This window comes from Dromaius novaehollandiae, chromosome 27 (assembly GCF_036370855.1).
Source record: "Dromaius novaehollandiae isolate bDroNov1 chromosome 27, bDroNov1.hap1, whole genome shotgun sequence".
NCBI lineage: Eukaryota > Metazoa > Chordata > Aves > Casuariiformes > Dromaiidae > Dromaius > Dromaius novaehollandiae.
Genome location: NC_088124.1, coordinates 1,634,955 through 1,644,082, shown reverse-complemented (window position 1 = coordinate 1,644,082; position 9,128 = coordinate 1,634,955). Strand labels below are relative to the sequence as shown.

The window sequence follows — 9,128 nt, the reverse complement described above, 5'->3', positions numbered from 1 at the left end:
ACTGCAAGGCTGGAGAGAAGGGAGAACTGCAGTTTAATAATAATAAAAATAGAATAAATCAGAATAAAATCATAAGGATCCATGTCATTTGTCCTGATAGAAAGGTCCACCACCAGGTATTTGTTCTGCAGATCATCTGGTGGCTCTTGCACCTCATGAGCTGCTAGAAAGGACCCAGGGAGTCCCAGTGGCTCTGGCTATTCGTGACACCAGAGGGTGACAGCCATACAGGGTTCCTCTCCAGCTGGGCTGATACCAAGGCAGTGATTTCTGTAGCCCTATAAAGGATTCCCTCAGCCTGCTCGGTCTGTGGGTCTCTCCAATTTCAGGTGGTGTTACCAGGTAGTGAAGCAGAGCGGGCCGTGGGGATGGCTGTGGAAATGAAAAGCAGAGCAGCATTTGGGCGATCACCACAGCCAGACCTGGGAACCAGCGAGGGCCTGGCCCAGACCCCAAGCATGTCCTGCGGGGCTCAGAGATCTCTCACATCCCAGATCTCGGCCCTGTCAAGCTTCATCCTGTTGCGTTGGCCCCACCAGGACACCCAGGTGTCCCGTCTCATGGGGCTGCAGCCCCTTGCCCGTCTGGGATCCAAGGGTCTATGTCCCATTGATGCCTGCTGCCTCGAGCATGTCCCCCCGGCGAACACGGCTGCTCCTGCAACCAGGGAGCTGTGTCTCCTCCGGCCGCAGCCTCTTGGCATGGGCCTGCTCTGCCATGTGGCCCCGCATGGTGAAGGCCCCACCTGGCTGGAAAAACATCGTCCGTGGGGCACATAAACCCCTGTGGGACAGCCCAGGCCTGTGATTAGCCTCTAGGTATGGGCAGCCTTGGGCATGAGACTTGCTCTTCCCATTTTGGATGGATACAGGCAGTGAATCCAGGTGGAAGCAGCCACAGGGCTGGGTCTAAAGTCCAGATAATTTTCTTAAAATGGGAAAAACATCCTCCACCTTCCAAGCCATGGCTTGGCCCTGGGCAATACCGTCATCAAGAGCCCAGAACACAGCTCCGTGTCCTGGTACCCCTTCCATGTGGAGAGGGATCATATCAGCCTTTTAGAAAAAGCCAGCAATAATCACCAAACACGGAGAGGTTGGTTACCCCGACAGGATCTCGAGCAGCAGAGATCTGCTCCTGGGAAGAGACCTTTCTCCAGGAGATGCTTCCTCCTCTCCCTGGTGCAGTACATCACCTCCTCTCCTTAGAGATCAGTGCAGGTTCCCAGCCAGCCTGTCCTCAGCTCAGAGGGAGAGAAACCGATCCTCCATTTGTACAAAGAGATGTCACCCGTCTGCAATTATTGAGGGACGGGGTTTTTTTTCTCAGCTTGAATTTTGGGGAAGACTTGAAATGTTTGCAGAAGTTACCAAAACTAAGAAAGGAAATTTCAAAGCTAACTGATTCTTTAAGAACAGCCAATATGCTGTGCCTCATTTGATTAGCACATAGAAAAAACTTTATTAAATAAGGGGGAGTTATCTACTCTGAGATAATGAAGAGATATTATTAAAACAGAGCTGAGCCACCCACTGAAGACCATAAGGTTTCCGTTGTTTTTGCCAAGCGACATAAAATCAGGAGGAAAATTGAAACCTTGCCCCTGTTGGACTTGTCAATTCTTACAAACAAAAGGAAGGATATTTGCTGTTTTGCTTTAATGGGCTGACATGGTTCAAATGTGATGCCAGATTAAATATCCTAAAAAAAACTGTTCCATTTTTCAGTCTAAGACAAAGTACTTCACAAAAAAAAGAAAGTAGTCTCAGTAATTCCAAAAATGACTGGGGGTGAGGGGGAGGAGGTCAGGCCTCACACACTTTTTTTAACATTACCAGGGTATTTTCCAGGCCCTCCCTTCTGTCTCCGAGACACTCAGCACATCTCAACATCCCCTTTTCCTGCAAGGCTGATACAAGCCTGGTGACTCCTGCTTGGGGACACTGGGTGACAGGCCGGGTGCTGGCGTTTATTCAGCTCTGCTGCTGCCCTCTGCAGCTCCGGCAATGCCTGACTGCTATTTTTGTTTCTTCTTGCGCTGCCAGACTGGGATGTGAACCCTGTCCCTTGCCTCGGTTGAGTGGATGAAATGGGCTGCTCACGGCAGTGTTCATCACTTACTGCCTTCTGCCTCTCCATCTCCATCTCCAGGATCCAAAATCAGGACATTTAGGAAGGGGAATTCCCTGAGCAGCCCTTACGCTGTGCCTGTTCCCTGTACAGTGTCCCTAGGTGTATGTTATGGGCAAGAGCATTTCTTCCTACACACAGAGTCAGGAGGAATTTATCCAAAATGGCCAAACCAGTCACAGTGATGGTATGGATAATTTGCTGCCCTGGAGTGTGGATGTGCAGATGTAGCAGTAGGGGTAGGGCATGGGAAAGCTCCCCAGTCTGGTGCTTTTTGAAACAGGTTTGGGATTCCAAAATGAAATTTAATGATTTAAGAATCATAATTAAGGATGGTCAACAATGAAATAGTTTGGGAAGTATCTAAAAGAAGCCAGGCACTTGACCCAAAGCAAAAAAAAAAGCAGGGAAGATTTTCTGTGTGCTATAATTGTGATCTTTTTCATCTTATCTCGGGAGAAAACACCCACGAACTACACAAAGGTTCCTAGGAGGAGTGAGGCATTGCCAGCCTGCCCTTGGGGCACGCGCTGGCGGACGAGGCATGCCTGGCCTTGCCTGCCAAGAAGCACTGGCAGCACCACGCTCTCCAAAGCTCCATCACGCTGATGCATCCCCGCCGCCTCTGCTGGCTGCCAGGAGGGTCCCGCCAGCCCAGGTCCCTCCGAACTGACCCCGACGCTGCTCATCATTGACGTCCGAGGAGCACAGCGTGGACCTCCAACCGTTGCCCACCGCCCCTCGAGCCCGGTGGCTCAGCCAGGTTTTCACCCACCTCCTCGGCCCCTCTCTCGCTGATTTGGTTACCCAGATGCTTCAAGAGCCTGGGAGAATGCATCTGGTCTCTCACCTCCCCCATGGGGCCAGCTATCTCATCCTGAAGGCAATCAATTACCCCCCTCCCTGCCCCCCCCCCCGCCCCCGCCAGCAATCCTTCCTGGAAAGCCAGATCTGGGTGCTGGGATTTCATTTGGCAGAAAAAATGGACCAGAACCTCCCCCTCCCACTTCTCCACCGGATGATCTCGCCTTTGGGCACTGTGCAGAAGGTGCCAGCCCTGGGTGCCCACCGAGCGCCTGGCACCCGCAGGGGCTCTCATGCTGGCTGGGTGGGCGTTGCAGGCCCGGAGCAGCCTCCAACCTGCACGGAGAAGCTCTGGCACCTGGGCATCCTCCAGGCTGAACGGGGAGGGTCTACAGAGCTGGGGCACCTCAGGGCTGGGAGCAGCTGAGCAGGCTTTTCAGGCTCCTGCATTTGAAGTCAGGCAGCTCCAATGCACCCAGCTCCCTTTTGGGGCCCAGTGCTTGTCCACAGCTCTGTCTGGTGTCTTCCACCATCTGGAAGCAGGAGACGGCCGGGATCCAGCCCCTCCTTGCAGCCGCTGGTGCCTGCATGCCGTGGGGGGCTGTGGGGCTAGGATGCAAGCCACCTGGCTCCTGATACACTGCTGTGCCGCCTTTTCCCCACCTCCGGGGCAATGCCCCTGCCTGAGCACTCGTCTCATGCCACTGTGGCCACAAGGATGGTGGGATCCCAGTGTGAAGCCTGCCGTGCAGCTGCCCTCGTGCTCCTGCTACCAGCATTGCCCAGGGGCAGCACCCAGTTGGGAGAGAAGGAGGGCGGCTGCCTCTGCCCCGTGCCTGTTGCCAGCTGGGGGTAGCAAATCTCCTGGTGACATCCCAGCGCCTGTTGTAGGTGGGGAGAGTGGCAGGAGCCTGCGTGGGAGCCCCTTCCCTGCAACACCCGAGCCCCAGGGTGTCACACACGGGAACTCTGCAGGAAGGGCTAACGGGCCCTGCTCCCCACCAGGGAGAGCGAACATGATCGGGAGGAAAGTTTATCAGTATTTTCCCCCAACAGCATGTCTGGTGAGCACACTCTGCTCCCTGCTTTCTGCCTTGTCTTTCAGTAATCCTTGTTTCCTCCTCGGACTCCCCCTAGATCTTTGAGGGGCTCAGGAGAGAGAGAGAGAGATGTGAGGATTAGAGAAGCTTCCCATGTGTCCTTGCTCTGCTGTTTGGGCTGGCTGGAAGCATCCTGCAAGCTCCCTTGCATCTCTGTTTCTGTGCAAACAGTCAGCGGAAAACCTTTTCTCAGTGCTTGGGCTACCGTGGTGCTCCAAAGACCCTTTTGCACCCACACAAGGACCAGCGCTTGCTTTCCCTTGCAAACCAGGGAGATCTCTGAGCCCCTGCCTCCAGCTTTCCAGACATTTACCCAGCTTCCAGGCAGCTGGCTTCACCCAGCGATGCTGAGCCCGGTCCAGGTCCGAAATGGTCACAGCGATCCCAGCTCCGCACCTCCTGGGTGATGGGGGCTGTGTCAGCTGCCAGGCCCCGTCTGACTGAGTGTCTTGTTTGGTTGGTTGTTTTTCAGTCTCTGCATGACCTTTTCCTCTGGAGTGCTGCATGAAATCTCCAACTCTCCCAGCCCGAGAGTAAAATGATCCCATCTCCCACCCACTCCCACAGCACGCTGGTTTGCTAAGCGCTCACCTCCCAGCCCCCCTGTTGACAGATTTAGCCTGTGAATCCGCTCTTGGAAGGCATTTGCCTCCACACAGCCAGATCTGGCAGATTTGGGGCTCTGCTCAGAAGAAGCTCTGAAATCCAGGTTGGGTGTGGGATACGGGCAGGGGTGCTGGCTGCATGTTGGCTGTGCAAGGTGATGAGCAGCTCCGGGTGGGAATGGAAAAGGGCTACAGCTTGGCCTTCCTCATGCCCGGACCTGAAACCCTGACGTAGCTATTTGCATTGCTCCTTTTGTGCCTTTACCTCCATTAATCTTCAAAATTTCCTCCCAGCCCCCAGCTGTCGTGGCCTCCACTGCTACCTCATTCATCAGTGTGGGGGGGTGTGTCCACAGGCAGGGCAAACCCACATGCACACCCAGTTTGTTCCCCAGCTCCTTCTATTGCTCGGGCACTGGGAAAACAAAAATATCCCTTTGCGGGGAGCGAGAGAGCAGGAAAGCCAAAACCCAGGGGACAGGCTGACCAGAACTGGCACAAAATTTGACAGACTTCAGAAAACCTCGTGCTGGGTGCTGCTCCTTCGCTGTGTGTGCTCAGCCTCGGACGGGCTCCCCTCTCAGCTCTCATCCAGCCTGGATGCTGGTAGGATTTTGAATACGTCCCCCGCAGACGTAAGAATGACAAGGGATATGGCCTCGCTGCCCCAAGGTGACCGTGAGCAGGCACAGAGCTCACCACCTTGGGGTTTCGGTTTGGACAGACCCCCCTGTCCTGGCTGACACACTGAAGTGAGGAGGAACCGGGACCCCCGAACTTCCAAGTGAGCCAGAATGACCTTGAGCCCCAGCTGGAACCATGCATGAGTGGCACCAAGCTCAGAGCTGCTGGCGTCCAGCACCTTCTTATAACCCACCGTGTTTTGCAATCTCTGCAAGGACAAGGGATGATGGACAAGGCTCAGGCCTTGTCCGTGGTTTGGATCTGGCTTCTGGTTTAAGCCCATCTGCAACCGAATGAGGGAGGCTGCAACCAACCGGGGGCAGATGAGCCCCCAATTTGGACCCCCCCCCCCCCCCACAGCTCATCTCCTCACACAAGCAGAAGGTCTTCTCAGCAAACAAAGCCAATGTGCCCTGCCTAGGGAGGGTCAGGTAGTCCTTCTCGAGCAGAAAAACATCAAGCAAAGCGCTTATTCCTGATCGTGGCTGCTCAGAAAGAGCCAACGTGAGCCTGGCCCTGGTGCGGGGTGAGTGGCCTTGGGCCGTGCCAGGGGACCGTGCCACCGTCCCTCCCCACAGCCGTGCCACAGCTGGCCTTGGCACAGGGCTTCAGAGCAGCTCGAGCTGAAACGAGATCCCCATCGGCTCCAGCCCTGCCGTGGATCCGTGCAGAGGCCCCCGGCGCGCAGGCTCAGGCTGGCTGCCACAGCCCAGGGGCACGGCACGCCGCGATCCCAAATTCCCACGCAGCTGGCTAATCTCCGAGACGATCTGCAGAGCCTCCGGTAGCCGGGCTGCGGCTCAGGCTCTGGCTTGCTGAGGTCGGTGGCTCGGGGCACTTGTGTCTGCGCTGCCTGTTGGGGCAGAGCCCCAGCAGAAGCCCTCTCTTCCCGTTCCTGCTGTCGCTGCCTGCCAAGCCGGGCAGCTTTGCTCCCGGGTCGCCAGCACCGGAGCCGCTGTGGGAACACCGGCTGAGCGTGATGGGCGACCAGAGAGGCTCAGGATGGGAGCAGGGGGCTGCAGACCCCGGCTGGGGGATACGCACAGATTTAGGGGGGTACCAAAGACAGGGTCAACAGAGGCTGAAGCTCTGCGCAGGTACGTGCTCTCCTATACCCCGTGGGCCCCCACAGAACAAAGCGACAACAGGGTAAGCAGCAAAAGGGTTTCTTGGCTACAACATAAGGGATCTATTGGGTACAGGGAGGTAGGATGCCCATTGCTTTCTCCAGCGTCGCCCATTGGCCTGAGGCACTAACAGCGAGGATGGCCCAGGGCAGAAGGATGTCCGGCAGCAGAGTCGCAACAGCCAATGTCACCAGGGCATCTGGACAAAATGACCAGAGGGGTCCCATCTGCAGCAGCTTGGGGCAGCCCCACAGCCCCCTTGCGAGGTGAGGGCTCAGGGGAAAACATGTCTCTCCGCGTTGGTCCGTCCCAGTGCCATCTCACATGTAAAACAGAGTTCACTGTCATGACGCTTTCTGTGAGCTCAACCTCATCCATCCCCATCCCGTCCTGCAGGAGAGGCCTTGGCCCAGGAGGTCCCCATAGTCCGTCAAGGTCCAGGTGCCTGGGGAGAGATGCCACCTCTGCCACATCTGGATGCCCCGGCTGTGTCCTTTTGCCCCTTCAGCTCTCGCGCTGACAGGCCAAGGGGGGATGTGGCTGGACGCTGCGGCTGTGCCCGCTCAGCTCCGCAGGTGCTTCTCCGTCCTGCCCCAGGCAGTGCGGCTCCGGGTTGGCTGGCAGTGTGACAGTCCCCCGCTGGAGGGGGCACAGCGGGCCACGGGAAGCCGGCACCCGTGCTGGCCTCATTTGCCCACTGGGATCCCATTCTCCCTACTGCCCGCTGAGCCGAGGGCCATCTCCATCCTGCCCTTTGGATGCTGCGTGTCCGTGGGCTGGCCCACCGCGGCTGCGTCGTACTGCACCACTGCAGAGAGAAGGAGGTCGTTACCTCGGTGCTGGGACGTGGGGTAGGATCAGGCCCCGAGCGGAGCTGAGAAGCAGGGCCAAGAGCCTGCAGGATCCATAGGATCCCCCCTCCCCCCTCCGCAATGCCAGTCTGGGCTGGGCTTAGCTCTGTTGCGATGAGTCTGCACCCAGGGCCAGGACTGCCCCGAAGCTGGGCAGCGTCAGCACCTCCATCCATCCCACGTGCAGGGCAGGGCAGCGTGGCGTCCCTGGGAACGATCACCACCCAGCAGAGCAGGACACTGGGGAGATTCTAGCAAGGTCCCACACCAGAGCCACCACCCAGAGGGCAGGGTGACACAGGGCTGCCGGGCCCGTGGCTGCTCCTCAGCCCATGGCCACCAGCCAGCACGAGGAATGAAGCTCCGAAAGCTCAGGAGCGAGCTTGGCCTCCTGCGGAAACCACTCCAGCCCAGCTCTGACCACACGAACGGGTGGAAGGGCCAGGCCACCCCAGCCGGAGGAAAAGGCACGGGAAAGCCCCATCTCGGGGAACATGAGGAAGTTAAATCCCAGAGGGTGAAGCTTGAGCAGCTTTGGGGGGGAGGCAGAGCAAGGTGCCCAGGGACCCAGGACCCAGTGCCTCCATGCAGACCCCAACTGGGGGTGTCCCCGTCCACGGGGCTCCCCCTGCTCCCAGGCCCAGGGCTCCTGCTCGTGTGCTGCCATTCCCGCTGCACATTTTCCATGGGGAAGCCCAGCTGCCCCGGGATGGCAGCAGAGCGCCCAGGTGATGGTCACCGAGCTCATCCTACAGCAGGTCCCTGCACCCAGGGAGGCCCCGAGTCCTGCCCCGGCACCAGCCGCACCGCGGGCAGAGCCGCCGGCCCCAGCCCTCTCCCGGCACGCCGCGGGGAGCCGCTTACCTGCTCTGCAGCTGTGCCGGGCCCGCACGATCTGGATCGCCTGCTGGTTCTTGAAGCGGACGAGGCCCATGGTGATGGCGGCGTTCCAGCCCGGGTCCTCCTGGGCGCAGCGGAAGTCGATCTCGTGGCTGTCCTCCATCACCACGGTGAAGTAGATGTGCCGCTCCTTCCACTCCACGCACTCCACCGCCTTCATGCGCGAGAAGCTCAGCTCCTTGCGGCGCGAGCCCTTGGGCTCGAAGAGCTCCAGCCCCTTCTCCGTCAGCAGGCAACGCTTCTTCTTCCAGAGCTGCAGCAGCCCCCCGCTGCGTTTCTCCAGCAGCCCCTCCCTCAGCACCTTCTCTGGGGTCATAGCAGCTCCTCGGGCAGCCGGCAGCCCCGCGGGATCCTCAGCTCCTTGCGCTGGCCCAGCCGGGCATCACCCGCCGGGGATTTCCAGCCCCTCCACGTCTGAGCCGAGCTCCCGGGGGCCGGGACCCGCCGGGACAGCCGCGCCGCTGGGGCTCGCCGCCCCCCGGGGAATTAACCCCCCCACCCCGCCGTCTGCTCGCCGGCAGCTTTCAAAGGGGGGGAGCAATTAGGTGGCACATGCTGGCTGCGATCCCTATCGCCGGGGCTCTGCCGCCTGCGCCGCGCGGCGTGCGGGCTCCCCGGCTCTGCGCTCCCCGGGATCTGTCGCTGCATGCCCGGCCGCTCTCCCACTCGCATTCCTTCCCCGCCTCGCCTGGCCCCTCCTGCCTCCAGACACCCTTCACGCCCAGGCGAAGCCCGGCCGGGCCTGGCGCAGCCCCGGGGGCACTATGGGGGCACTGCCAGGCGGGGACGGGCTATGGGGTGCGGTGCCAGCCGGGGCAGGGGGCTGTGGGGGCCTCGGTTCCTCTGATCCGGGAGGGGGGACACGGAGACCGGAGATGCCGGGCTGCCCTGCGTGGGGCCGGTCCTCGAGACCCCGCCACCCCCCAG

At 59.3% G+C, this 9,128-nt stretch overlaps 1 protein-coding gene across 1 annotated transcript; it reads right to left on the bottom strand.

The window, feature by feature from the left end:
- Positions 1–6,473: 6,473 nt before the first annotated feature.
- PHLDA3 (pleckstrin homology like domain family A member 3) lies at positions 6,474–8,869 on the bottom strand. Its single transcript, XM_026101214.2, has 2 exons — positions 8,166–8,869; positions 6,474–7,258 (listed from the first exon to the last, which is right to left on the bottom strand). Exons 1-2 carry the CDS (start codon positions 8,515–8,517, stop codon positions 7,137–7,139), a joined length of 474 nt encoding a protein of 157 aa, XP_025956999.1. The 5' UTR covers positions 8,518–8,869; the 3' UTR covers positions 6,474–7,136.
- Positions 8,870–9,128: the final 259 nt, after the last annotated feature.

Excerpts from the sequence above, each read along its gene's own strand:
- PHLDA3 (XM_026101214.2), bottom strand. The coding sequence starts at position 8,517 with ATGACCCCAGAGAAGGTGCTGAGGGAGGGGCTGCTGGAGAAACGCAGC. Across the intron at positions 7,259-8,165 it reads CCGGCACAGCTGCAGAGCAG|TGGTGCAGTACGACGCAGCC; the intron begins GTAAGCGGCTCC and ends TTCTCTCTGCAG.